This window comes from Falco peregrinus, chromosome 9 (genome assembly GCF_023634155.1).
Source record: "Falco peregrinus isolate bFalPer1 chromosome 9, bFalPer1.pri, whole genome shotgun sequence".
NCBI classification, from domain to species: Eukaryota; Metazoa; Chordata; class Aves; order Falconiformes; family Falconidae; genus Falco; species Falco peregrinus.
The window spans coordinates 32,956,152-32,983,756 of record NC_073729.1 but is presented as its reverse complement, the minus strand read 5'-3'; the positions used below and the strand labels follow the sequence as shown (position 1 = coordinate 32,983,756).

The following is a 27,605-nucleotide window of genomic DNA, read 5'->3' as shown; positions in this document are numbered from 1 at the left end:
TCTGATAAATTTCAAACTCGTAACATTCAGTTCTTCCCTAGGCTGCCAGGGTGATGCTCGTCCTTGTGTCACCAGTGGAGAGTTTCTCAGGCCAGCTCTGCCTTGTCCCTGCGCCGGCCAGTGGTCCCAGCCAGGCTGTGGCTGCTTCCCACAGCTGTACCGGCAATGTCCTCGTAGCTCTGTGCTGCACAGGGGAGACACCTTTTCCCACCGGCACCTCCCGAGTCCCGAGCCAGCCTTGTGCCTGACTTCAGGGGCAGTATTGAGGGGAGCAGTGCTCCCATGGGTGGGTGAAACACCTGTGGGAAAAGTGCTGCCTGGCAGCAAACCTACGAAAGTGGGGCAGACTTCTAGCATTTTCCATGCCCAGCTACATCTGCTTCCACCCAGATGCTGCAAACCTGCAGGTTTTCACAGAAGGGACTCTTGTAACACACTCTCGTGTCCACCTGCTAGGGGAAGCCGGTGGAACAACCCCCAGCTCAACCAGCTATGAGGCAAGACAGAGGAAAGAGAAACATCCAGGCAAAAAAAACCCCCTCCTTCAGTACTTGAAGGCTGCGTTATTTATTCCAACAGCTTATATAGTTTTATCAAACCATCTTTAACACAAAACATGTCTCCTAAAAGAGAGAAGGGTGTGAGATCCTACCAGAGATCATTTCAGCTAACAGCTTGCAAAGTTAAGCCTGAATTTTAACAGTCAAACCAACAAAATGTTTCTCCCCTCCCCTTAACAATACCTTAAAATGCTAAAACCCGAAGAAAAACATGCCTGTGGCTGGTGCTGCTGGTCTGTAGGTGGAGTTCATCCACACAGAGCTGTGCTTTGGTCCTTTCCTGATGCTCAGTGGCAGCAGCACAGGTGAGTGGTGCTTGACGTGAAGGCAGCGGGACTGGCCGGGTCCCTTCCCTGCTGCCCACCCTGATGAGGGACCACATGGACAGTCCAGAGGCCAGGTTAGGTCTAAGATGCAGATGAGGGTGAGGCTTAGAAAAACCAATAATCTAAATTCCTAATCTATGGAAACAGAATAAATAATAGTCTAAATTTGCAAAGGAGGAAGGTACCTTGGACAGGAAAGTCTGACATGTCTATTATTACTGAAACTGTTTTTTCCCCTAGGGGAAAATTGCAGCTAAGGCATCTTGAGAATGGCTCATATCACTACAACCACGGCAGTGTTGCTCTAAATCACTAGGGATGGGAGCAGAAGTCTTTTGGAGGCGTCAGTCCTTGCACAGCATCTTGTGGTGCTCTAAACAAAAATGGTTGCAGCAGAGGCATTTGACAGACAACTTGCTGTTCCAGGTTGGATTTTGTCCGCAGATTCAACAGCAAATTCTGGTTTAATGTTCACAGCAAGGCCCTCCTCCTGCCCATTCCACCCCCTGTACACTGTCATGGGGAGGGGCTGTTTTCTTGCCCCTTTGGTCTTGCTCCAGGGTCGTTCTCAGAAGAAGTGGCATCTCTTTGGCTTTCTGCAGAAGGGAGGATTGGGAAGAAAGCACGGTTACACCCTGCTGAGGACACAAGCGATCAGTAGTTGCCACAACTGATTTTATTCAGATTGTCACCTGCAGACCTAGCGCTACCCTCCTGTGGCCAGATATTTGGCTTAAGACTATTGGGTTCTTCCTTCTCGTTCCTGGAATACAAATGCTTCTCACGCTGCCGGTGATGCTGGAGGGAGCCTGGGGGCAGGGATGTGCTCTCCTGGATTAACCTGCCACAGCAACTCACAAGTGCTCCAGGAATTCCTGCCAGACAGCCTGGCAGCTAGCTGAGATGCTGGCTGTTAGAAAAGCTCTAGTTTGTCCTTGTTACGGATGGGTGGGTGGAGAGGTGCTAGTATGGACATGTTGAAAGAGGTACAGTTAGGGTAATGTGTTCTAAAGTGGTTTTATAGTTACAGATTGTAGGCTGGAGGACTAAAAGAGCAAGGGCAAAAACTGAGTTTACCCTCTGCGGTGGTGCTGGATGTTTTGTTGCTCATTAGTGAAATCAGAGTGGCTGGTTTGCTTGTGCTCTGAACAGAGGATTCATGCTCCTTGTAGCCAGCTGGCCAGTATATACTGAGCAGGGTGATCCTGCTGCCGTGTTTGGGCTACAGGGGAAGATTTGTAGGTGGCTGGTGGTGTTTAAAATTATTTCTGTGACCTTTAAGATACCGTGGAACTATTTGAAGGCTGATTTTAAAAAAAAACAACCCAAAGCAACCAGCAAAGAAAAAGCAAACCACAACCTGCCCCACACTTGATTTCTATAAAGCCTAAGGTATACCTGATGTGTAATTTGCTGTGGGGTGGCTCTTGGTCAGCCCATGGCTTGTTCAAGCACCAGTGGCTCTACAAACCAGCCGAGCGAAGGGTCTTGGCTGGAGCGTGCAGTGCTCATGTGCCAGGAACCCAGGGACCACCCTGTTCACTGCAACAGCCCCTCAGCCTGCGGAGTCTCCCACTAGCTGAGTACCCACCGAGCATGAAGACACTGGCTGTAGCAAGGCCTGAGCATCTGTGTGATGCTCCCAGAGGCAGCACTGGTCAGCTGTACTGCCGTTTGGTGCCTTGCTCTTCCAGCCTGAGCGCCAGGAGCTGAGTTTACCGGTGTCTGCAGCAGCTCACCTGCTCCTTCAACGGCGAGGTCACCTAGGTCCTTGGTCAGCTTGCGCATGCTGATGGTGGTTGCATCTCGTTGGATGTCATGGACAGCGTTCCTCCGACCGGCCCGATCGCAGGAAATAAAGTCGGTGTATGTGCTGGACTCTACCTCCATTGCATCTCTATACACCTGCAAAATGCTGCAGAGAAAACACAGCTGTGAGGTCAAGGATGCTCAGCAAGCCTGGAGTCATGGCTTTGCCCAGGTTAGGTTACTCTGTGGAGTTAAATTACAGCATGAAAAAATAGTCCCTGTAATTCTGCTCCAGCTCCTCTAACAGTAGCTACTAAAATCTCAGATATCAACCCTGTCATGTGGGATGGTGCGGAGGGTGACCCATCATGCTGGGTGAGGGCAGGTGGGCAGGGAGGGTCCATCCCAGCTGCCTTGCTGGTCCTCGTTCTGCCTTCCCATTGCAAAGCAAGGCAGACAAGGCATTTGCCTCCCCTTTTGAGCTTCTGTCCTTCTTTAGGAGCTGCAAGGTCACTTGCAGCAGCTTTTTTCCTACAGAAAAAGCCCTCCTTCTGCCTCAAAATGCCATGGGAGCTTTGAACGGAGGCCAAATCTGGCTCACTGTGGGGGGAATGGGGTGCTGATCCAACCTGAATTCGTAATGGGGAACGGTCAGGGCCTGGATGGGTACCCGCTGGAAAGCTGGGGGAGCAGGGCAGCATGTTGTGGGGATGGGGCTTTGGGTGAGTACTGATCTCCGCTGGCTGCCAGATGCCACTGAAAAAGTGTCGCACTGGACTGCTTTGGGATAAGCACTTTAAGATGTGAAAATCAGCCCTTCTGTGAGATGTTTGGATCCCTTCGCTCCAGGCTGGTGTCTGTGCCAAGCACAGAGCATGAAGAAAGGCTTGGAGCAGCCACTCGTCACACGCCAGCCCCGCTGCGAGCCAGCCTTTAGTTCAGCCTGTCAAGTCCTTAAGTTGTTGGTTTTTCATTCTAGCTGATGGTGTAACTCGGGTCCAGGGAGCTCACCGGCCTGGGGAGCGCAGCGCAGGCGTCCTGGCTCCGGGCAGAGCTCGCAAGCACACGCTGCCTCTGCCCTGGCAACCTGGGGCTCTGCTCCTGCTCTTCTTTATTCAGTTTGGCACTTAGTTTCTTTTTCTACATGGAAGTTAGAGATTGATTGTTGTCTTATCTGTGATTCTACTCACTGTGAAAAATGCCCTTAGCCCTGCTGATGCTGCCAATACTTGAGGAGGTCCCAATCAGAAACACTTGTGTGTAATGAAAAAAAATTCAGCGTCTTGTCATTCACTTGCTTTTGTGTCTTGGGGTTAACAACCCGCTGAGAAATTTGCCTAGCCTCCTGTACAAATCCTGCTTTAAGACTGATCTTCCTACTAGGGAAATCTGCTGGCAAACCACCAGCCTGGGCTGGAATCGCACTCCTTGCTCTGTAATCCCCAATGTTCAGGCATTAGAAAGGAGATACTGGCGAAGAAGCAATAGCCAGGACAAAAGAGGCTAAATTCTCCCCGTTCCTGAGACTGAGCAGGGTGCAGTAACCTCAAACCTGCACAAACCCAGTACATTTTGGTAGCTCCAGGGACTCCTTCCTTGGTGCTGATGCCCGCTCAGGCAGTGCTGGCACCAGTTTGCTGGTGGGTCGTGGGGCTTGGCCCACCCAGACCCCCCAGGACAAGAGATTTGCTTCTCTGAATCCAGCACATCCTTGCAAACACGCGCCTCCCCTCAGGGCTTGGTGTCCATCTAGCCCCTGTTAAATGACCCCCAGCAAAAGCTGCATCCTCTGTCCCAGGGAGAGATGCCAACTGTTATTTCTCCTTGACTTCCCTCCTCCCTTTCCAGGCATGCCCTTCCTGCGACGAGGCACCCGCTCTGGATGCAGCAGGCTGGTTGATCTCAGCGAGCAAAGCGCCTTTTGCCCAGGGCAGGACAAGCATCCATCATTCCCAGACAAGTCCTCCTCACAGCCCATGGCATGCCACGGGCTGCTGACTGTCTGTAGCTGCCGGAGCGATGGCATACGGACTTGGGAGGCTTCCCTAAGTGATCCTGGGTCCACCTTCACATCAGTGAGGCCAATCCAGGGGTGGTATGCTCAGGAGTCCTCCTGCACTTGCACCGGAGATGGACCACCTGGTTAGTAGGATAGACTCTACAGACAGGGGAGCAGGCGCCGGCCAGCTCCAGGATGCAGCATCTTCCCGGTGTCCCTTGATGTAGCTGCCAACGGGGGGTGTGCTCACCTGCGGCAGTGCCAAAGGGCGGAATGCCCCATCACATGGGAAAAGGATGGGATCTTGATTAAAAACAGGGGAAGGAACCAAGTGTGCAGAAGCTGGTCCTGCTCAGGGCAGGCTTGGTCCTAGCTCAGCGGACGGCAGATGGCGTGTGTGGTTTAGTTATTTTCCGTGGCTGGGCAGGCTCCTGCCTTCCCCTCTCTGCGCAGAGAGCTGGAGAGGGCGGATTTATGAGCAAAGCTTTCAAATTTGTGCAGTTCCTTCAGGATTTTCAAGGTAGGAGGCTCTCAAAAGCCTTGCAGGCAGACCCCTCCCCGCTGGCAGGGACACACCAGCCTCTGCCTCCAGGCAGCTGTCAGACCGAGGAGGTGATGGGAGCAGCCACCTCAATTTTTTGATAGAAAAACCTGATTTTTCAAAGAGCATTTTCACATTTCCAGGCAGATGCGTAACAGTTCAGTGGGTTTTTAGTCAGTGGAAGAATCTTTTAACATCTGCCAGGGGCAAGAAAGGAACCACTTTCCCTCTTGCCCACGTAGTTCAACCTGAAACTGTGTCACTGTGGGCAGTCATTTAGCAGTGGCAGGGGGTGTAAAGAGCGCTGCAGCACCCGCCGGCCCCCCACCTTCAGTTTTTCATACTCCCGTGGGCCGGCAGGAGGGAATGATTTTGCTCTTGCAAAGCACATTGCCAGAGCTTTTGCCAGGCGTTGTGGGAATAAGCCCACAGCACACAAATACACCGTGCAAGGGGTCCCAGGGTGCTTCGAAGACATGATTCAGCTTGTCCCCAGAGGGCCATTTTGTGCCTCCCTTTCCTCCTTGCTGTTGATGGGAGTAGGAATGGTCCCTGCACCCTCGGCGCAGCATACCAACCTGTGGAGGCAGGGCAGGGGACATGTGGCACGGTGACAAAGGACCTGCTGCCAGTGGCTCATCCCTCAAAAACTTTTCTGTGCTGCTTGGAGGGAGGTTGTATCCCCTCCAGATGGCCACAAGTGAAGAAGCCCCTTGCAAGCTGCCACAGGCACCCGACGTGTCCCCAGAGCTGCCTCTGCTCCCATGCCCCCTGAAATAATCTGGCTCTGCCAAACCTGCCCTTTGGTCTCAACTTATTTTTCTGTGTTGTCTTGTGAGGACTAAAAAATCTGGAGCTGTAATAGTCTTGGCTTTGCTGGCATGAGCTCAGCTTCTGGAGCGGTTTTGCTCTTGGATTGCAGCTGGGCTCACCGGCATTTTCCAGGGAAGTCACCCAGCAGCTGATGGATCAGCTGGCTTTGCTGTAGGTGGTTGCAGCTAAACAAGCCATACTTATACTGGGGCTGAATTGTACCCATTTAGAAGGTGGATGCTAAGAAATTCAAAGGTTAAATGTTTTTTCTGCCTTTCCGTAGAAGAAACCAGGGCATTTCTTTTGGGTCAGCTCAGTGTCGCTCTTGGTCCCACTGGCAAGCCAGCGTTTCAGTCCCATTTCCCCGTTTGCCTGCTTCTCCACAGCACAGATCCCAGGGACTACAAGCAAACAGCTACTGCAAATAATATAAGAATGGCAGACAAATGACCTGGAAACGCCAGGGGCAGGTTAAACTCAACACAGGGCCATGTGCCTGCAGGGCAAACACAAGCCCTGTGACCTGAGCCAGTGGCCAGGCTCTAACTCCCAGGGATCAGATGGATGTTACAGTCACACCCAGCCCTGGATTCCAGTTTCAAGGAAACCCTTCACACGATATCGCATCTGTCCCTTGTCTAGGTTAATCTGTAGGCTTTTTATGGCTAGGAAGGGATATTTTTGGACTCCACAGTGATGCTGGCCATCAGCAGGCTGGGCTGAATTCAGCCAGCTTCCCCTCCGCTGCCTGCTCTGCTCTCTTGCTGCTCTGCCTCTTACCTCTTGCCATCCTCAGGATTTTCCGCTCCACCTAACCCACCTTTGCAGTGAGCACAAAGGGCCCTTAGGTCAGAGAAAGTCCTGTTTGTCTCTGCATGGCAGCCGTGACATTTTTGGGCGTAAGGTGGCTTAGTCACCTGCTTAGACATCCCTTTAGGGCAGCCAGCACAGCACCCCTGGGCTGCTGTAAGGAAGGAGGTTCAAAGGCTGAACACAGCAATGGATTTCCCTGCTTAACTAAGCCTGGAATCGTTGCCTGCTCCCACCCTGCTTTCCTTCAGAGATGTCCCTCTTCCTCAGGAGCAAGCGGAGGCATTGCCCTGCCCACGGTGCTCTCCCCTGGGACACCCAAGGAGGGGGACCTGCGCCTCGTCCCCCCCTGCGGCCGCAGCGGGCAGCCCCCGAGGGCAGGGACCGCGATGCCGAGCTCCCGGAGCAGGAGCCCCAGCAGACTGATGTCCTGGGGTGCTGCTGCCCATCTGGGGCCCTGGGCCAGCCCATTGCCAGTGGCAAGAACCAACAGCTGCGGGTTCTGGTTGGAGATGGCTCCCTCATCCCACAGCCCGGCGGGGGACGTGCTCTCCCACCTGCTTGGTGTCACACCAGCAGGTCTAATGCTCTCCTTTGGCCGCCAAACTTCTAGAGTCATAAAGCCACAAAGCCGAGCTAAACCTTGCTGTGTTTCTGGGGTGAAATTTCAAAGTTCTGCCAGGGAACAGGGATGCAACCCCTTCTTCTACTCATGCATCGCATCCCACTTCTCTCCCCTTCATTGGCAACCTGCAGGGGCCATGGCATGAAGTCACAGGGTCGCCTTCAGACGCTCCGCATTGTGCAGTGCCCCTTGCCCTTTCATTCCAGGGTACAGTGACTATTATTAGACCTCTCCTGCTGGGGCCGGATCCATAACAACAGCAAAACATACTCAACAGCCCTGCTGGGCTTTTAAAATATTTACAGTGTAAGATGGTTTACTGCAGAGGGGGGCCTGGTAGAGCACAGAGATGGGAGCACCGGGATTTCTGTGCTCCCTGTGGGGCTGCTGTGAGGTTTCCTGCTGGGAGAGTCGCATCCAGCAAGGAGGAAAAAAAATCCTGTAGGCTGAAGCCATCACTTGAGGTCAGGGGGTTTCCACCAACTGTCTGACAGCTTCCAGCTGGAATTTCCGCAAATTTTCCACTGGGTCTTGTCTGGGAAGATGGGTGAGGGGCTGTACATCAAAGAAGGAGGGCTCTGCGATGGTGTTATTGGGGTTAGAGAGTATTTTTAGACCTGTGCTCATGCCTAAAAGGCCTCGCTGTGGCTCATGACCCCCATGCACTAGAATTTAGACCTGTGGCCAGAAGCCAAGCTGAAGATGCAAATGCCCGGTTGGGAGCCTGGTCTGGTAGTGGCTACGTATGCAACAAGCATTGGTAGGGCTGTTGACAGGGTCTGCATCAGCGCAGAGCTCTCCTGCTTTCCTGCTGGGTCTGTGGACCCGTCAAAATGTGATGGTGACGGGTCTCGTTGGCCAGAATTGATATTCTCCAACCTGCTGAGCCCCAGGTTTCCCAGTGGATTGAGGAAACAGGCAGGATCATGGCAGCAGCCTGGTCTCCTATGAGGGCACATGTGTCCCGTGCTGAGCAAATTCTTTCCAGGCAAGAATAGTGTGAAAATGCCTCACCACACTTCAGTGGTGAAGAGATGTCAAGGCTAGGCATGGCACACTGGTATTTTTGGAAAGCTTTTGCTGTGGGATTCCTCATAACTCTGCACCCTCTGGCTCTTACACTAAATACAATCAATTCAGTCAGCACAGACATCACAGCTTCTCCGGCCACTGCAGTGGTTTTGCAGGAGCAGAGCTTCTAGGGTTCTCTAGGACTTAGTGGAAATTTATAATTAATTTAGGAAGAGAGTAGATACAGCAGGGGGACTGGGGCTCAGTGTCCACAAGCAGATCCCTCCTTTTGCTTTGGCCTGGTTTTACAGTATAAAGGCCACTTAATGCCTGTAGAACTGGTAACTAATTGCTTAGCCCCAGGTCTAAGATTAGGCTTGGAGACTCCTCTGCAACTTCACAAACTTTGCATTTAGCTCTACCAAGCCCCTTAAACTCCATCCCCTCCCTCCTGGCCTTCAGCACACCCTCAGGGACCCCTGCTGCAGTGTCTCTGCTGTCCCAGGCAGTTCCTGCTGCCCCACATCCTCCCAGCCACTGCCTGGCTCCCAGCTGATACAGGAGAAGCTCCAGACAGATTTCAAAATCACGTCCAACCCTTGGCATAGGGGTAGGGTGAGTCTTTATGTGCGCTGCTGCAGTCCCCATGGGAGAGGGGAAGGCTTGGGGCGGGGAGTGTGGGAGCCAGAAGGGGATTGCTCAGCCCCACCGGCATCTCGTTAAGGTCAGGATGTGTGGGTGAAGGCGGGAGGGACCCAGTCTGTCCGTCTGTCCATCCGCCAGGAGGGCAGCCCAGTGCCCAGCTCTGGCCACGCAGCACTGCCAGCCAGCATCCCCATGGCTGGAGCAGGCAGCACCCCTCTGCCAGCCCCACGGGAACGGGTGCTGAGCATCTGCTCCAAAAATCCCGTGCCACGCAGGAATCACAGTTTGCCTTGGCAACCAGAGTTGATGGAGCTCTCTGCTCCTCCCTCCTCTCAGCACCAAGCCTTGGCTACAGCTTCAGCCTCTTCTGCAGCTTCTCACTAAGTTGATTAATGGAAATAATTGGTCTCTTTGTGCATCTGGAGACAGTTGCCGTGACAGCAGTTGTATTTTTGTTTTGTTCCCGGGTTGAACTTGTTTTTCACATCCCACAGCTTCAAAGTGCTAATAAATCAGGGCACTCGGGTGTCATCCCCCCCCACCTCTGAAAGGTGCACATCCCTCCGAGGGATGGGGTGGCAGAGCGGGATGAGGCACACTCAGCCCTAGCAGCCCTTAGGATGTGGCAGGCTGGCACCTTTCTCCCCCCTGACATTTTTCACCCCCTCAAGCCAGGTGGCTTGAGGCACACTGGGTGGACATGATATTCTGACTTCTGCACAGAAAGCAGCGAGACAGATTCCCTGTGTTCACCCAGCATGGCCATGAGCACCCATCACCTTGTGAGCCAGCACCCAAGTGTCTCTCTGTCCCCTGCAGAGACCCTTTCAAAGCTGTAAAAAGTATGAGGCCATGAGTCCCTTCTCCATTATTTTTATTTTCTCCTAATTTCTTCTTTCCCTTCCTTTACTTGTCAACATATTTTTACATGAACAAAACCAGTGACTGCGTGGAAGATCTGCTAATGCAAATTTGCAAAGCAGATGAACCACAGACAAGTCACATTAAACCCTTCAGCTGCAAAAGCCCCACAGCTGCTGTCACAGGCATGTTCCAGGAAGACTCGTGTATTTTCCCTGCTTGTGATGTGCATCAAACTTGGCCACGGGGTGGATTCCTTTGCAATGGAAAGCCCCTCCAGACTTGGGTTCCCTGTCTTCCCCCAAATCATTCAGGAAGAAAAGTCCCTACTGGATTTCACCTCAAAGGCTGGAAACCCCTGCCGTGGTCCCACAGGTCTTCTGATCACACCAAGGTGCTGACCTCTGAGTGAACATCACCTACTCAAACCCCGCTTGAATTCCTGGCCCAGGGTCCCTCACTGCCAGCACCACCTCCCCAACACCTTGCAGGCTTCCCTGAGCAAGGAGAAGTCAAGTAAGTGCTGAGGAGATGCAGCTGGGGGTATTTTCTAATTTTCTATCCTAGCACAGCTGCCCTTGTCACACATAAAAGGAAGGTGTGAGCCATAGCAGCCCTCGATGGGATGGCTCTGTTTCTGGGTGGAAGAGGACCTTTCTATGCCAACAGAGGTGAGCGAGAACAGATTTTTATGCCTAATGAGAAAGAGTAATTTTGTCTAGCTTTTCTTTGTGATGTGAGGAGTGGGGCTCTCCTGCTGTGTGGGAGCAGTGCTGGTGTGGCTGGGAAGGAGAGCTTGGCTTGGAAGAGGTGCTGTGCAGGCTGTGCCTGTGCAGTTCTGGCTGCTGCTAGGTGAGGGGGCTCTGCTTAGCACGGGGGGTGTGAGGCTCAGAGCCACCTGTCCTGGCTTTTCCTTATTCAGGCTTGCACAACCCCATAGAAAGTCTCATCCAGCATCCACAGAGCCCCTCGGACTTGGTGTGGTCTAAGGGGCTGAGTGAGAAGCTGTGAAGCCTCCTGAGGTGCGAGAGCCCTGGCAGCTCCCAACAGTACTTAAAAAGAACCGGGGCAACTCTTCGGAGCGTCAGTGTGGAAGGAGGCCGATTAGCAAAACCAGGCTTAGCTCTGGCTGCCACGGCAGGGGAGCAAGCTGGCCCCAGACCTCCCACCCCAGGCAGGGGCAGTGCTTGCCTGGGAAGATCTATCTTTGGGAGCTGTGGGAGGGATTGGGTGCCTGGCATGGTGCTGTTGGTGTTTTACATACAATAGAAAAGGAAAGTGTAGGAGTGAAATGAAGGCTGGTGGTGAGAAGTGGCTGAGCTAAGCCCTTCTAGGTGGCTCCACGGCTCCCATTACCCACTGAGATCAGCAGTCCCTTTGGCTGTGTGACCTTGCTGGGACCTCCACATGGGCAGGGAAAGCTCTGCTGGCGTGCACACCCCCTTCTCTGACTGTTTCTGTGATGGGTGAAGTTTTGTACATCTGTGTCAGGTGATAGCAGCTTCTGCAGGCAGGGTAAATCTGTCTGCGTAAGTCACCAGGGATGTGACATCTAGTCACGAGTCGAGGCAGCACTCGAGACGTGCCTGTAACGTTACACTGGGATGCTCAGCAATCATTGCAAGTTACAGTCTCAGAAAAGGTGAAGCTTCTAATGAAATGAATTGCCAGCTATGTTATGGTCCACTTGAAAGGCAGCCCAGGTGTAGGATACAGGTGATGCAGGATATAGGTGAAGGATGCAGGAGATGAACTGCTCTGAGGGACCTGCAGGAGAAATGTCTACGTGTGCCAAAGAGTCCTGAGATCCTGCATAGCCAGACCAGCAAACAATACAGCCATGGCAGATCTGTGTACAGGAGAGCTGAGCACAGGAACAAGAGAAAGCAGCAAGATGACATGAGGACTGAGGAGATGCTCTGGGCACAGCAGCCGTGGAAGCGAAACCATAAAAAGGACTGTCTGAGCTGGCAGATCTGCCATTTACACAAGTGCTGCAAAAGGTTAAGCTTTGGGGGTTCCCTGGATCTTGCTGGGCTCGCTCTACCTGCAGAGCAAAACTCGCTTACATGGTTGTGGACAGGCAAAGGATATTTCCATGCAAAGCACGCGGGCAGCCTGCGAGCAGGATTTGCAAACGATGTCCGTGTGGCTGGCAGGGGAGAGGCATGGCTTGCACTAGGGGCTGCACTTAGTCAGCCCTGGGACACTGCCTGGGACAAGTACATGGCTATGAAGTATGGAAAATACAGCAGGAAAGTCATTCCAGCAAAATTATTGGTATTTTTTTCCCTTTAGCAGCTTTCTAGCGTCTAGTAATTCACAATATACAGAGGGAGGACAAGTGACTATGAAATGGGAAGGAAAACCTCATTCCTGTTTGTGTAATATCTCCCTGTGAATAAAAATTTTATCAGTCCATAGTGTGAATCTTTACCTGATTTAGTTGACTTTCCTTCTGGACATGACTTCAAACAAGCTTCGTACGCAGCAGGGCAACAGCTTCTGGGGAAGGGAAAGAAAATAAATGTAAGAAAACATAATCTGTGCTTTTGTTGGGAAGCATAAAGCTCAGCTGTTTTCCACCAGCTAGGACAGCCGAGGGGATGTGGGGTCTGGCGGGGCTCTGCCCAGCAGGCTCAGCTGGAGCCTGGCTTGGGGACACCAGCCGCAGGGCTGCGGGTGTTCGTATGGCACCTCAGGAGGGTTTGTGCCAACAGAGGTTTGGCCTTTCATGTCTAAGAGCAAGGAAAGGCCAGCCAGGGGCTGGCTTTGCAGAAGTTCTCCTTGGTTTTGCTTCTCCTTTTGTTGACCTGTGAGTGTGCCGGGGAGAGCTGCAGCCACTCGTGCCGCCTGACCTGCTCCACAGGGGGACCGGCAGCTGTGGGGGGGTGTGTATAAATGACCATCGGTTTGCAGCTCCACTGCCCTTTAAAGAAGTGACACTTCCGTGTCGGCTTTTCCAAGGCAAAAGGGGAAGCTTGATCTGGTACTTGTAATCACCTTGCTGTATGGGTTTTGCTGCACAAAGAAACCTTGGGTTCCTTTGCTGTTTGTGCATGGCTTGTGTCTTCCCCCCTGTCCCCAAGCCCCACTCAGAGACATTTCCTCTGTGGCCTCAACATCTGTGGGTGCGTTGCAATCTCCTGACCTGCAGAGCCCAGCCAAACAAGACACTTGCTTATTTTAGCAGCTGTTTCAGCTTTCAGACTTTTTGGAACATTATGGACTATTTTTTTTCACTTTGTCCCAGGGACAAATATTAACAGAACAGAAAGCAAGAGAAAAACCATTTAACCATATAAGCAGTAGCTCATCCAGCAATTGATTGGTCTGGCCCATCGGTGTTGAGTGCCACTCTGGCTAGAACTATTCCCCATCGTTTTCCAGGCTGGGAGAGATCTACAGCTTTTCTCTTTATTTTTTTGACCCACTTTTAAAACTCCCTAGCTGTTGGAGCCGACAACTTGCTGGCTCTGGTCCTGCTTCAAGGACGGGGCACTTGCTGCTTCTGTGTGTCCGTTTGCCCATCTGTTAAACGGAGCTATTAATACTCGCTCCCCTCGCTAGATGCTTCAAATATTTGTAAAGCACTTTCGGATCTGCAGATGACAGACTTACAGAAGTGAAAAATACTAATTATGATCATGACAGTAGCCAGACAAAGACGTGGAGATTTTACAATACACTTTTTGGTGTTCACCCCATTCACAGGGAAGTGCTTACTGGAAACGCTGGACCGGAAAAGAAACAGTATTCCCACAACTCAGGGAATATGCATCACCCTTTTGGGGCACCAAGTAGGCAAACAAAAGCAGGAAGGAAGAAAGGCAGCTTTGGAAATCTATAAGTCTTTATTTTCTTCTTTTGCCTTCCTGCCCTGCTCTGGCTTGTGTGTTACACAGCCCAAACAGTTAAACCTCCAGCACTTGATGTGTTGCAAAATATCTCGAAATATGTGGCCCTCTGCCAAGAAAGGCTTAAAGAAACTTCTACTTCAGAGCATCATTGCTCCAATTTATCACTGAACAGCCCTCTTCCTGATGGGATGTGGGGTGAAACACATTTTTCTTTCAAAGCAGGCTGATTTTGGTGATGAAAACTCTTAAGCAACTGGTACTGGCTTTCCAACCCTGGAGCCCTGGCTCTGGTTCAATATTTCTTCCCACAGCTCTCACTGGGGAATCTGGAGTCTGCAAACCTGAAGCTGAGCCCCTTGCTCCATCCCTGAAGGCTCATCCTTTTCCAGTTCATCTGGTCCTGCTCCTGGGGTGACGGGCAGAGCTCTGAAGGCCCCTCTGTGCAAAGGCCAGGCAATAACCTACACGGAGTTCAGGGATTTAAGGGTGGTGAGGTCCATGCAGTATGCCTAAGGATGGGGTAAAGTCACTTATAGAAGAACACTTTACATCTCCTGATCTAGTCCTATAACCCATCAAGGTACATGGATTATTCTGGGACTCCTGTGGAAATAAATGTTCACGGCATAGCTAAACATCCATACCCCATCAGGAATGAACTACAAGGGCATCAGCATGATGCACGTGTTTGAGGTTCAGATTCCCTCCATGTTTATCAGCTGTTACCCAAAAGGAACAAACACACAAAACAAGCTCGATGCTCTCAGCATTGCTTCAAAATGAATATATGTTCAAAACAAACAAACAAAAAAAACTCTGAAAGCTTTTTGGTGGGATTCAGCATCATTCTACACAGCAGCTGTTATGGTGCTGCTTTTGATCCAGAGAGGAAATCCTTTCTGGTTTCAAGCAAGGTGATGGCAGCAGAGAGAAGGTTGTTCTAGTGTCTTTTGACTCCTGGGTAAACAACAGGCTGCACGCGCTGCTGGTGGGAACAGGAGCCCACTGCCTCCTCTAGTGCCCTGTCCCTGGCAGCAGCTGGCATCCTTGGCCTCGGAGGTGCAAGAAAGCTTGTAACTATAGTGGAATGTTTTTCATAAGTCACTAATTACTCTGATCCAGGAAGTTTTATAATCCTTAAAATACAATGTCCTCTTAATCATACCCAGGATTGTTTTGCTACTGAGATAACTATCTGATCTCCATTAAAATGCCTTCTGAGCTCTTTGTTCCAGCGATACCTTGTGTCGACGAGCACCACAGATTAATTGCACTTTGTGGAAATGGTAATTCCAGTAAAGTTGATGACTCTCTGGTGGGGATATGTTTGGCTTATTACATCACTGCAAATATCAACAAAAGTTGGCATTTTGTCGCTTGCTGGGGAGTTCCTGAGGCAGTGGTTGGCAGCTGGCAGCGTGCCTGCGTGCAGGAGCTGTGCAAAGCGCAGCGAGCCCAGCCTCGCCGGGGCTCTGCTGGGGAGGGAGCGTTGGGGAGCTCACTGTGCAAGCCAGGAACAGGTGGTGTAAAGTACGTATCCCCGTGGGCTCAGAGGGAGTGAGAGCTTTCAAACCGGGGAACAGGTCATTCATAGTCCAGTGGCCGTTCTTCCCGCTCGCGCTACAGGTGCCGGCTGAGCCCTGGAGCGATGTCTCAGCCTCTCCAGCTGCCATTGTGAGGAGCTGGGGACAAAGTCCACCCACAGCTGAACCTGCCCTTCTCACTGTTGAGCAGCTCCCTTATGACTTGGCTTTTTCTAGTCATGGGGCTAGAGACAACTAGAAGCATGGTCATTTTTTGGTTTTGTTTTTTTTTTTTTTCCCTCCCCTCTAAAATGGGTACTGTGATGGAAACCCTGTTTTCTGGATCAGTCCATAAATACAGCTTTGGTGACACAAGGAAACCTTGAAGAGTGTGAACAAGGTGAAAATGGGAGAGACCAGAACTGGATGGCATAGAAAGGCAAACAAAAGGCTGGGTTGCAGCTTCTGCTGTTCCTTATGGACTTGTATATTCATCCCTGACCGTGCCACAGACCTGTATGAACCCAGGAAAATCATCTGCTTTGTGTGTAGCCTACGGAAAACAGGAATAACGCTGGTGCCTAGTCACCCAGACAGGCTGCAGGGATTAACACACAGCAGTATGCTGTAGGACCTGGCTCTGAAATGTGGGAGATCAGGAAATATTAACTTGGAAAATGTTTTCCATAGTTATATCAGGCGGCAGGGTTATGTACCTTTGGGTATTCCTCTGAGTGGGCTCAAAAGTAGTTTTAGTTTTCTTTGGAATAAAAGGATAAAGGAAAAAAGCAAAAGTCCTCGTTCCAGCTCACCGCATGCCTGTAGAGCTTCTCAGAACTGGCCCCTGAGTACAGAAATACTGGGTGGCTGGAAGATGCATGGCTATGAAAGTCCTTGGGTTTCCATCTCTTTGTGGCCAAGCTGCCTATGCTGGGAGCCCATATACGGTATTTAATGGTCTCCAGCTTTTTGAGGCATCGGAGCCCATGCTCTTTGGAAAGCGTCCTTGAAAATGATGGTATGGGGGACTTGTACATCCATGTGGAACTCTGTCTGAAGGACTGACTCAATGCCCTGCTCTGTGCTTGAGGTATATTAAGCAGTCCTGGTGCATCCATGTTTGTAAATGGCCATTTAACCTACATCAGCACCATAAATGAATCCAGCCATTGAGGATCTCTTCATGCAACCTTCTTTCCCAAACACCATCCCTCACGAGAGCAGAAAAGAGGCAGTTTCTCAGTTGGGTGGCCACGCATTAGCATGGTGGCCCTTTCCAGCCAAGAGTTTCAGAAGCCAAGGTCTGCCCCACAACTACCGAAGCCAGGCACGCCGACCTCACCACGAGTGAACATCCCAGAGCCTGCAGGGCTGCAACCATCTGAGGGTCTCTGCCACCCGGTCAAGCCATCCCCACTCCACAAGTCTCCCCTCACGCTTGCACTGCTGCAGCATCCCCGCTGCAGCTGCCTCTTGCTCATTTGACCGCAGCATGTCCCCCTCTTAGTGCGAGTCACCCAGGGCATTGCTTCTGGGTTCACAGCTGTGCTTGGCTCTTGTTCTGCAGAACCATTTACCCGCTCTAAGCAAAGGGAAACATTTCCCAAACACCCCTTTGGGGCCAAGGCATCGCGTGCATGTGAAAGCTCATCACTGTGGCTCGCTACCAGCTCCTTAGGGGACTCCAGAGAGAGGAGGGAAAGACACACAGCTCTGAGGTGGAGGAATTTGCAAAGCCTCCTGAGAATACCACCACACAGCAGTTCTTTTTTTATCCCGAGCCTTTGCCTGTTAAAACATTTGCTTGGAAAGCTGGATGCCAGCGAGCCTCCAAGCCTGCTTCTGCTGTCACACGCTGCAAAGCTCTCACTTATGCCTGCAGTTCGAAGGGAAGCCCCGGGCAGCCCTGCAGCTCCTGACAGCCCTAAGGGTGGTAGATTCATGCCATGGCCCCGCACAGGCGGCACACGGTGCCTGTCCCGCAGACTGGCATCCTTTCTCGTGCAAGCACAGAGCCACCCCGATGCTGTAAGGGATTCCCTCCGGCGTGTTGCTCGGAATAAAAGGGCGCGTGTCAGAAATGAGGCCAGAAATCCCTGCGGGGGTCACTGATCCACAGTCCTGGGTGACTTCTAACCGCCACATCTGCTCTCCGTGCTACCCCTTTGCAGCAAGCACTGAACTGCACGATTTTCCAAGTGAAGCAGCAGCCACCTCCCTGCCATCAGCCTACAAACGGTTTCTCCCAACAACAAAAAAATCTGGGAGGCAGCTTAGTGTTTCACCTCAGTTTGTGGGCAGCAAAACTCTGGCTGTTCACAGTCGGTTAGGTAAAAGTTAACCATATCTCTAAACAAACCACCTCTTTGTAGCACAGCCGGGGGCAGCGGGTGAGCAGCCGCTCTCTGTGCTGCCAGTCTGGTCTCCTGGTCGCCATCCATCCCAGCCCCACGCCTGCCCCACATGCCTGCACAGCCCTACTTACGGCCACCCAGGGTCCCGCTGCTCCTGGAATGCCCAGCTCCACGGTCCTGCTGCCGAGGAAGCGATCGAGGCTGGATTACACCCTGCTGGCGTCTCTGCCCAGTGTGGCGAGCAGCCGAGCTGGCCAGGGGATCGCAGCCAGTTTCAGACTTGCTGTTTCCTTATACTGGGAGCTGCTAAATGAAGTTGCACTTCTGGGGCCGAGGGGCGTGTTCTCCTCCCTCCCAAGTCAGTCCCTGCCTGCTGTAATCCAATGCTCATCCCGATGATGTCAAGCAGCTACTGCTCAACTCCTACCTTACAGTCGGCAGGAGGGATCCGTTTCCTTTTCACAGCGATCTTTGTTTAGCTTCGCCTTGTAACCCCATCTCCTGGCAGCTGCATGTGCCCGAGCATCCTCCCTTCGATGCCGGGTGCTGCGGCAGCTGCTGCAAGGTGCTTCCTCCTGCCTCCTCCGGTGCATCGCTTGGGTGCACGTCCCAGCTGCATCCCGCCGTTCACCCTCTCCATCGGGGCTTGGCCAAAGGTGCCACTGCACCCTGAGCTCTTTTACCAGGTGTAGTGCTGACAAAATGCCTCCCAAGAAAAAAAACAGCTTTGTGTCTTTTTAGAGTGCCTTTTACTCCACTGACTCCCACAGGGTAAAATCCAAGCACGCTGCAGCTCCATCTGCCCCTGCATGCCAGCCTTATGTGGGGGTGAAATGCAGAGGTGGGCACAGCACCTGGATTGAAGGTGGGGAGGGTGCTTAGGGCAAGGCAATATCGAGCACGTACCTTTGTACCCACCCTGCTGTGAAGCACAGCCTGGCAGCTCTCGATGAGCTCGGGGCGGCTCCAGAACAAGAGGAAGTTTGAGCTGTTCTTGGCACCACAGGGGTCCAGGAAGGTCCCTCTGGGTGGTATCACCTTCCTGTGCTATGTCTGCCTTGGGGACACTGCTGGGTGGCTGAAGCCAAACGAACAAGGTGATTGCAGTGCCAGGTCTCCAGTCATCCTCCTGGCCCTTGCTCCAGCCCAGCCCTACCAGTGTGTAGCAAGGTGTGTGAGCACACAAGGGTGTGCACAGTGCTGTCTGCTCCTGCCTGAACACCCAGACTGGAGCAGGGCTCGTTAGTGCTAATTGTTTTGCTGAGAGAGTTAAAGATTCACTCCATCCCTGCTGTAAGGTCACTGGAGTTCTCAGCCTCGTAAGGGGAGAAGAAGTGGCACGACTGAACTGGAGAGCACCGAGGGTGTTTGCCAAGGACTGGATCCAGTCCCTGTTTGAGCTAGACGAGCTTTTATTTCAGGGCAAAGTGAGCAGTGAGAGCCAGGACTTGGCTCTGCCAGCCTGCCATCTCGCTAAGCACCACAGACACAGAAGCGCCGTCTCTGCCATCCGGCAGCTCTGCTATGGCAGATGGGCCCCAGAGCCGGTGGGTGCTGGCGAGGAGCACCAGCCTCTCCTCTCGCCCCGGCACCGGCTGCGCAGCCGGACCCGCTCCACCTCTGCTGACTCCAGCCAGAATGTGTGTGTGCGCCTGAAAACACACTGTTTGCCGTGAGATACCCACACCCCTGCCATCGCACGCAGGAAGAGATAAAAACACCAACAAAAGCAGCAGGCAGTGCAGGAAACACCCTGATGACAATACCGAGGCACAGAGGAAGGGGAACGGACCTCAACAGAGCAAAACATCACCATGCTCCGTGCATCCCCACACTGACCTCGTGTAGCTCTGCCTCCCGATTCAATTCGGGTTTATTTCCAAACCAGCCCTGGGAAGCCACTTTGATTTCCTGAGACGTCTCTCTCCCCAGTGCTTCTGAGTCACGCGTTACTACTTATCTAAAAGTAAGGGTAAGGGATTCACCTGCCTGTCTTGGTGAGATGCAACAGAGGGAGGAGAGCTCTGCCACGCTGTGCCGAGGGGACCGGCACAGCCTCGGGAGGTTGCTACACTGGCCTGGCCAAAGCTGCAGTTTTCTCTCGACTCCAGCTTGTGTTTGAAAGCGATCCAGAAGGCAGCGGCTTCACACTAACGCTTGGAGCGCAGGGTCTGAAGGCCAAACCTGGTAAGGGTGCAAATGCTACACTAGCAACCCAGGCGTTGGCTTGGCAGCCTGCGGCCAGCACCGTTACTGCAGGCAATGTATAGCACTGGCAACAACAAAGCACTTCAGAAAACCAGGAGCACAGCATATGTACTTTTAAAATAAGATGTGATTTTGCCTTACTCAGACCTCCCAACCCTGTGTGTCTGGTCCTGGGAACAAGCCCCTGAGAGAATCCATCAAAGAGTCCATCCTTCTCTGCACACACTCGCATGTCCTTGCAGTGACCTCCTCATCCAACACTATCCCCTACAAGGACTGGTCAAACATTTTCCATCAAAACTCTTTTGAAGTAGAAAAATGCAGTTTCGAATTTTCTACAGAACATAATTTTTTTTTTTTCACAAGGGGAAAAAAAATAAATCCCGAGATGCCAAAAAGTTTGCCTGAAATCTTAACCCATTAGGATAAAAATGCATGGCTTTCAATCTATTTAGCCTTCTTATTTTTAAATGAGAGTTGACATTTTTCACTGGAAAGCCACCTGAACGTCTAGTTAATTCTCAGGTTCACTGTTTCTTGTCCTATTGCTCCACACACCATAAGACATTCACCCAGAGGTGTGGGCTCTGAGTAAATGCAGTTCCTATCCCACCATAGTGAGAAGACGTTACAGCTGCCTGGCACGGCACGCTCCACGTGATGGATGGCATTACAGCCTTGAGCCAACTGACTCAGCTGCAGTCACAATCAGCCTTTAATGGCTTCTACTTTACCGATACACTTGTATTTGATGAGGTTTATGCTGCCTGTTGCATCCATCTCCTTTATACTGTGCTACCCCCTGTGGTCTAGGACTGGTGGCAATGTCACTGCTGCTCTGGACAGCAGGAGGTTTGGCGCTGCTCTGTTGGCTGCTGCTGCTGTTGATGATGCAGTTGGTCTGCAGAGAATTGCGGTGCTTTTTTTTAGCTCTGCATCACAGAGTGGGATGCAGGGAGCAGCACCCCAGCGAAGGGATGGTCGTACGATGCCCTGCAGCTTGCGCTGTGGGTGCCACCTTCACTGCTGTGGTGCAGCACAGGACGAGAGAGCAGGGCTCAGGGAAGAGCAACAAGCTGTTCTGTGGGTTGACAGTCAACCTTCAGCTGGGGGGAGGGACAAAGCCAGAGCAATCTCGTAAGGCAAATGAGTCAAAATGAGGTGAGAGTATCCCTGAGGGTGCTAATGTAAAGAAACCCACCCCCGGAGCCATGCTGCTGTGCTGGATTGCATGCTGCCTGCTCCAGCAAGAAAAACCACCAGCACAAAGGACTGTTTGGGAAGCTTTAAAGCCCAGGGAGACAAGATGTCACTTCTGAAGGATCTGACCTGCCTCTGACCTGAATGTTTTTGTAGCCTGAGCCTCGCTTCCCTCAGAAGCTTGTGCTGCCGGGGTTGGAGCAGCGCTGTGATAGCCTGCTGATGTAGCATGAAGCTTCCTCACGTAAGAGCAGCTTCCCGCTGCATTTCCCAGGCATTGAGCTCTCTGTGTCACTTGATGTCATCAAGATTGCAAGGAAATGTGGAATGGCACAAGATACGCATGGAAAAAATGTGACAACTTCGGGGTTTTTTCCCCAGACTTCCTCCCCCAAAATAAATACTTTAAATAAACTTTGATCAAAAAACCCACAGAACATATTTCAGCAGTCTGCTGGACTCTTTAAGGAAAGTGTGAATATCTTAAGCCATCAAGTAACAGCTTGCACTTGGAGATTCGTGAGAAGAAGAGAAACTGGCAGGTAAAAGCAGCTTTAGTGAGAAGCCACTCTTTGCTGTCAAAGGGAAAACATGGTTTGCCATCGGTCAAGGAAGAGAGAATGGGTGTCGGGACAGCTGAATGAATTATCAGCACTCAGACCCATTTTGTTTTTATAGAAGTTGTTCATCCAGAAAGGTTCATCAACAAGTGAAATGAAAAAAGCTTGTAATGAGGCTAAACTCATTAGCGAACCGGCTGCAGGGCCACCTCTGAAGCGGGCAGGGTCGAAGAGCCGTGCAGGGCAGTGGGGAGCCCCTCGGCGCTGGGACAGTGGGGACGTGCATCGCGGCTGCCGGCAGGGTGGCTCGGTGTGGGGCTGACATGCCAGCAGGGCAGAGCACACTCAAAAAACTGTTTACTTTGAGCTGGAGCTATTTTTAGCTGCAGTAATCTGTGCAGAGATGATAAAGCTTTTCATTGCAAAGTGAGTGGCTGTGCTTTGCTTCTGGGCAATTTCACTCCATGAGCTCATCCCTTCCCCCTTCCCAGCCGTTACTCCCCACGGACCTTATCTCCTCTGTCTGTTGAGCCAAACACCTCCAAAAGCTTTGTCCCGGCTATGCAGGTTGGAGTCTCAGCCCAAACTGAGATTTTTTTCCCCTCTTTCCCTAGGGAATGTATTCAGTCTGGAAAATAAATGAACTTTTTTTTTTTTTTTAAGTCTCCAAAGTCCGGTTCAAAGCTTTTGCTGAAAGCCCATCATAGAGATGCACCCTCTAATCCTTCATTTCTGCAAAACTGTCCAAAGGCTCTTGCAGCATCAGTCACTTGATGGTTCCCTCTTTGCAGCTGCCACAAATACAAGCAGGTCTCAAACTCAGATCTCGTGGCAAGCCAGCCATCAGGCAGTGACAGCACTGCCCCACGCCACGCTTTACCCAAGGGGTCCCCAAGCCCATCACAAACTCCCTTACACACTCTATATAAGAAGCACTTTACCTGCTGCTGATAGGAGAAAGCGTGGCAGCTGGCTAGCGGCACAAAGACTACAAAACAAGCACAAATCCTGCTTGGTAAGGGATTTGTTTGTCTAAAGGAATCCAGAAGCTTCTTCAGTGTAAACCCACAAAGGTCATGCATCCAGCACATGCTTCACCAGAAAATCATCCCACTAGTAAAAGCTTTCTGGTTTGGGACACGGGGTGAACAGCAGCATCGCTGCCAGCTCAGGGACATATTCAGGGGGGGTGGGGAGAATATGCGAGTATTAATTAAATAGGCTCATTCTGCATGCTAAGAAAGGTCAGATACACAGAAAGAGCTAAAAATGATTGTCAGGATGAGAAGGTACAACAGGAGAGGTGTTGCTCAAGTTGATCGCAAGTGCCTGCTCAGGTCTCGCTGGCAGGGAAGCAGGAGACACTGCTGTCCCCACGCAGGTCCTCCTTCCCTTTGTCCCTCTTTCTGCTGGAGGGGGTGGTTGGAAAAAAACGAGTAGCAGGCTGTGTTGGCAGTTGTGCTTCTCTCTTTTGGAGAGCAAAGGGGTATGCTAATAAATGAGAAGAAAACAGTTGTGTCTGTCAGCTTTATAACACGTGCCAGAGCCACCCAGCCAATGGTGATGGTTTTTCCCTGGTGTTTGGCAACCAGACGCGGATTCCTGTTGCAGATGTGCAGAAGGCATGTAAATATTTTGATCCTGACTTGTGCTCTCAGATAAGCGGGCTTTCACGTGATTTTATTTCATGCACTCTGAATGAGGTACTCCTGCTTTGGAATGGTGAGGGATCAAACTCAGGTTATTAATCCTCTGTTGTGAGTCAAAAGACTGCAAGCTTCAAGCTTCACCTTATACACTCATTCTCTTCCTAAGGTTGGGAAAAAATACAGCCTAACCTCCTGGCATGATTCCCTGCTTTCCACATTGGTTCATTAAAGGGTACATGTAACCAGATGCCTTCTCACGAAGCAGCTGGCCACCGTGACAGCCAGGATAAGCTCAGCAAGGCTGTTCCTGTGTCCTGTGCCATCCCATGCCCTCAGACACGGTACCCTTGATCTATCCTCACTGTTCCCGAGGCCATAAAGACTGGGACTGGGGAGGTGCAGCATCCCTGTGATCTGGTTTGAGAGCAGCAGGAGTTCAGGGTGCTCCATGGGAAGAGCTTCATGTTCTGGTCAGGGAACAAAATATTCTGTTTGTGCTGACAGTGTGCATAAAATAAACCCAGGGTTTGCCTAATGACCTGGGAGCATTCCACTCAGGCATTGCATACAGCCCTTTGCTCCCAGCATCGTACTGGGAACCCGCCTCGGGTTCCAGGTGTTGCCCAGGTGTGCAGTGGCTGACAGGGAGGTGTAAGCAAAGGTGACAGGGCCACCCTGCATGTTGGGTGGACCAGAGAGGGGCTCTGCCACCCCAGGGTGGATGCAGGGGCTGCCAAAGCCCTGTTGTTCCTTATGGACTGCGTGGGCAGAGTACAGTGCTGGCTCCTGGGAGGAATGTGGGATGCTGCGGGGCATGGGATTTGCCAGGAGGCAGAGCCATTAATTCTGAAATGATCCTGGTGGTGCTACAGTGTGTAACCACCTTCCATCCCAACTGTAGTAGCAGATATTAAGACATAGTCTCAGCCTGGGAAAGCTTAGTCTTTTAAATAGCCAAGACAGAGAAAAATAAAGGAAAAGAGATATTATCATCTCCTTTTGGCAGTTGGCTAATGGAAGGACAGAAGGCTAAATGACCACTACAGAGACACATTATCACCCAGCCCAGAACATTAACCTTGTCCACACTGTTGCTGGCAGCATCACCATGCCTGTCGCAGATGGACAGCCTGGCGCTCTTGCGGGGCCCTGCCAGCAGACCTTCCTCACCTAATAATGGCCAATGCCACTCCCCACTGCTCTTGGGATGTATTTTATTTACTGGGGTTTGTGTCATGATTGTTCCCTTATGGTTATTCTAGCATCTCCAGTTTTTAAAGGGTTCCACTTATTCCCTTAATTCACTGTATCTGTTTCGGATTCTTGCTTTCTCCCAAAGCTGGGCTGAGGTTTTTTGGACAGGTGTAAAGTTTTTGCTTTTATGCAGGACTACAGCTTTTTTGGACACAGAGTTTAATGTTTTCATGCAGATTCCAGTTGCTGCTTATTTTGGTGGCTTAAATAATATCCTTTTATAACATCTCTCAAGTTTTCAGCTTTGTAAAACTTGGCCTGATAAAGCATCAAGTATCTTTATTCAGATTATCCATTGCAAGAATAATTTAGCAATGGCATTTAAACAGACAAGACATCAGCTTCCTTGAGCCATACATTAAAACCTTAGTTTCGTACAATCTCAAGTTAGATGCCTTATAAAAGGTCTTGCAGAAGACCCTTTAATTAAAATCCTACCATCCAGGCTGCCCTGGGGCAGAGAGTTTCAGTCATAGTTAATATAAAAGTCTGGGTTTGGGTCTGGGTTCCTTGCCCTCATACTGAGTGAGGTGTAAATGCCAGTCACCATCTAAAATACCCTTTACCCAAACTGCTGTGCTGCCTGGCAGCTCCTCCCTGCATGCAAAGGTGGCTGCAATATTTCTGACCTACTCTGTATGCTGCAAGCTATCAGTGCAACAGTCATGCCATTATTTCTATATGTAAACATATTTCTATATGTTGGCCACCCTGCACAGGCACGTTAAGGCAGCAGCCTCTACAACAAGCTATACACCTGTAAAATGCCGCACTTGATAGATGGGCACTTTGCAAGCTGCCCTTTCCAAGCTGGCTGTGGCTGCTGGGACCTGGCTGACCAACCGAGCTGCTAGGCAGGGGGATGGTGTACAGAACTGCACTTGCAGTGCAGAATTGGTACCCCAACCTGCCCCAGCTCTCCCTATCGCTATGGCAACTGGCAGGAGATCTCTGTTTGGACAAGAGGTGTTGCTCCACAGCAGCGCTGGCTGCTTTCCTGCAGAAACGAGGGCTCAAACTAGGCAACCAGGAGGGAAAATCCTCTTTATTGTGACTAAGAGGCCCTTTTAGTTATTATTTATCCAAGTCTCCAGGCACTGTAACATATCATTAATAATATAATCAAATCTCAGCAATCTTCAAGGATGAGTTGAACAAGCATGTAGCCAGTTGGGAACCTGAAGAATTCCTTTATGCTTCTTCATTGCTTATGGGAAGACCATCGTTGTCTCTCCAACAGCAACACCAAACACACCCCTTCTGTGCTGAAGGCAGGAGGTCACCAGCTTTTCAGTAACTAAACCAGTTTGGGAAGTTAAGCCTGCTAGCTGTCACATTGCTAACAAGAATGTGGGTGAAACTGAGAGCTAGGATTAATAGAATAACAGCTCCCCCTTTTCCCATCTTTATTTGCATGACAGGAAAAAAAAGAAAAAAAAAGACTCACTGAATCAATCTACTGGTTTATTAGATAACTGTAAGATGCAAAATTAGAGAAACCTCATAGATTTGATATTGAAATGTTGGAAGCTGGAGTGTGTGATCTCACCTGCAGAGTAATTACTAATCTGGAGTAAACCACTACTTGATAGGGGTCTTTACCCCAAGAATTAATGTGGAGGGGCTTGTGTGCTATGAATTTCATCCTAATTTGCTGCGTGCTGACTTCCTCATGTAAAGAGGTCATCTTGGCAAGGCTTATGGTATATTTACCACTGTTTGTTCAACGGTGCTTTAAACTGGGACATCACCACAGTCCAAACAATTCAGTTGCGCCCACTGGCTAGGGATCCAGCCCAGCGAGAGCCAGGAGCTGACACTAGCATTGTCAGCGATGGTATCCAAACAAGCTAAGTTTGGGAAGCTGTTGTCTTTCATCATTCAACATTTTCAGTTGGGTTCATTTAGTTCCAAGCTGGGTAATTACAGCCTCATTATTTTTCCTTTTTACAATGAAGACAAGACTGCAAGCCAGGCAGAATAATTCCTCCTGCTACTGTTGCCAAGATATGATAGCACATCTACGCCGTAAGGAATGTGTCATGATATCAGTTTTATTAATGGTAAATAATGGCCCTTCAGTGAAGCAATACCTTAATGCCAGCTGGTGCCTAGCCATAAAACGCTAACTAAATTTCAAATCCTATAGACAGATAATTGAGTCAAGATTATCACTGCCCAGCACATTCCTTGTTGACCAGCATGCGTCAGGTGTTGCATGTTGGTTTATTCACTGAAATTAGTATCTGGCTGCAATCAGTCTTCCATTCTAAACCCACAAAAACTCATCTAAAAATAAGATATCAAAGTTCCCACGACAGTAAGTAGAGGCCAGGACAAAGGGAGTGATGGTAGATCAGGTATCAGAGAGCAAAATTCATCCTGTCTGTCCACCTTCACTGGCAAGAGGGAGAGCTCGCTGACTACCATGAGTAGATACCTACCTTGTAGGCAGCTTCAATGCAGTGAGATGAAACCCACCCAAGTAGGAAAGGAGAAGAGATACCTCATTTATGCTGTTGTATCTCACCAAAGGCTCTGTGTTCTTGTAGGGACTTTTCTCAGACCAGAAACCACTGCTGGTGCAGTGAAATTTTCTGACATACACTTGGGCACCAGCATGTCCACTTCTGCTTTGCTTTGATGGCTCTTGCATGAAATTGTTTGAGGACTGTAACAATACTAAATATGTGTTTGGAAAAAACAGCTTTGAAAAGAAAATACCCCCAAGAATTGCATTGTGGGACTATCAAAGCATCAGGTTCTGCATAAGCCCCTGAAAACACGGTAACAAAGTTGTACTTTGTTATACAGGTATACAACACAGCTGTTCATTAAAAATGGTAAGCCATCCTTTAGAGTCTGAAAAAAACCTTCTGCCATTATCTCACAATGACTGCAAATTCAGGACTGAACTATTATTTATGTTAGGGGGAAATCACTCTGCTTCTGCCACTGGAACACCTGTGGGGGTCAAGCTTAGCAGGGTACCTGCTTTTGTTTCCCATGGACACCCTTAATTTTGCAGTGACATGACACTCTCAATGTACATTTTAA

At 50.6% G+C, this 27,605-nt stretch overlaps 1 protein-coding gene across 3 annotated transcripts; it reads right to left on the bottom strand.

The window, feature by feature from the left end:
- Positions 1-548: 548 nt before the first annotated feature.
- On the bottom strand, positions 549-27,011 carry PKIG (cAMP-dependent protein kinase inhibitor gamma). Of its 3 annotated transcripts, none has more exons than XM_055813724.1 (4): positions 26,993-27,011; positions 12,378-12,445; positions 2,626-2,801; positions 549-1,482 (listed from the first exon to the last, which is right to left on the bottom strand). In XM_055813724.1, the coding sequence occupies exons 3-4, from the start codon at positions 2,774-2,776 to the stop codon at positions 1,403-1,405; spliced, it is 231 nt and encodes a 76-aa protein (XP_055669699.1). In that variant the 5' UTR covers positions 2,777-2,801; positions 12,378-12,445; positions 26,993-27,011; the 3' UTR covers positions 549-1,402. The 3 variants fall into 3 exon arrangements, with proteins under 3 accessions (XP_055669699.1, XP_055669698.1, XP_005235955.1); XM_055813723.1 differs by lacking the exon at positions 26,993-27,011 and adding an exon at positions 18,105-18,235; XM_005235898.3 differs by lacking the exon at positions 26,993-27,011 and adding an exon at positions 17,809-18,041.
- Positions 27,012-27,605: the final 594 nt, after the last annotated feature.

Coding starts and splice junctions, on each gene's coding strand:
- PKIG (XM_055813724.1), bottom strand. CDS start 2,776: ATGGAGGTAGAGTCCAGCACATACACCGACTTTATTTCCTGCGATCGG. Junction 1,483..2,625: donor CCTCGCCGTTGAAGGAGCAG/GTGAGCTGCTGC, acceptor TCCCTTCTGCAG/AAAGCCAAAGAGATGCCACT.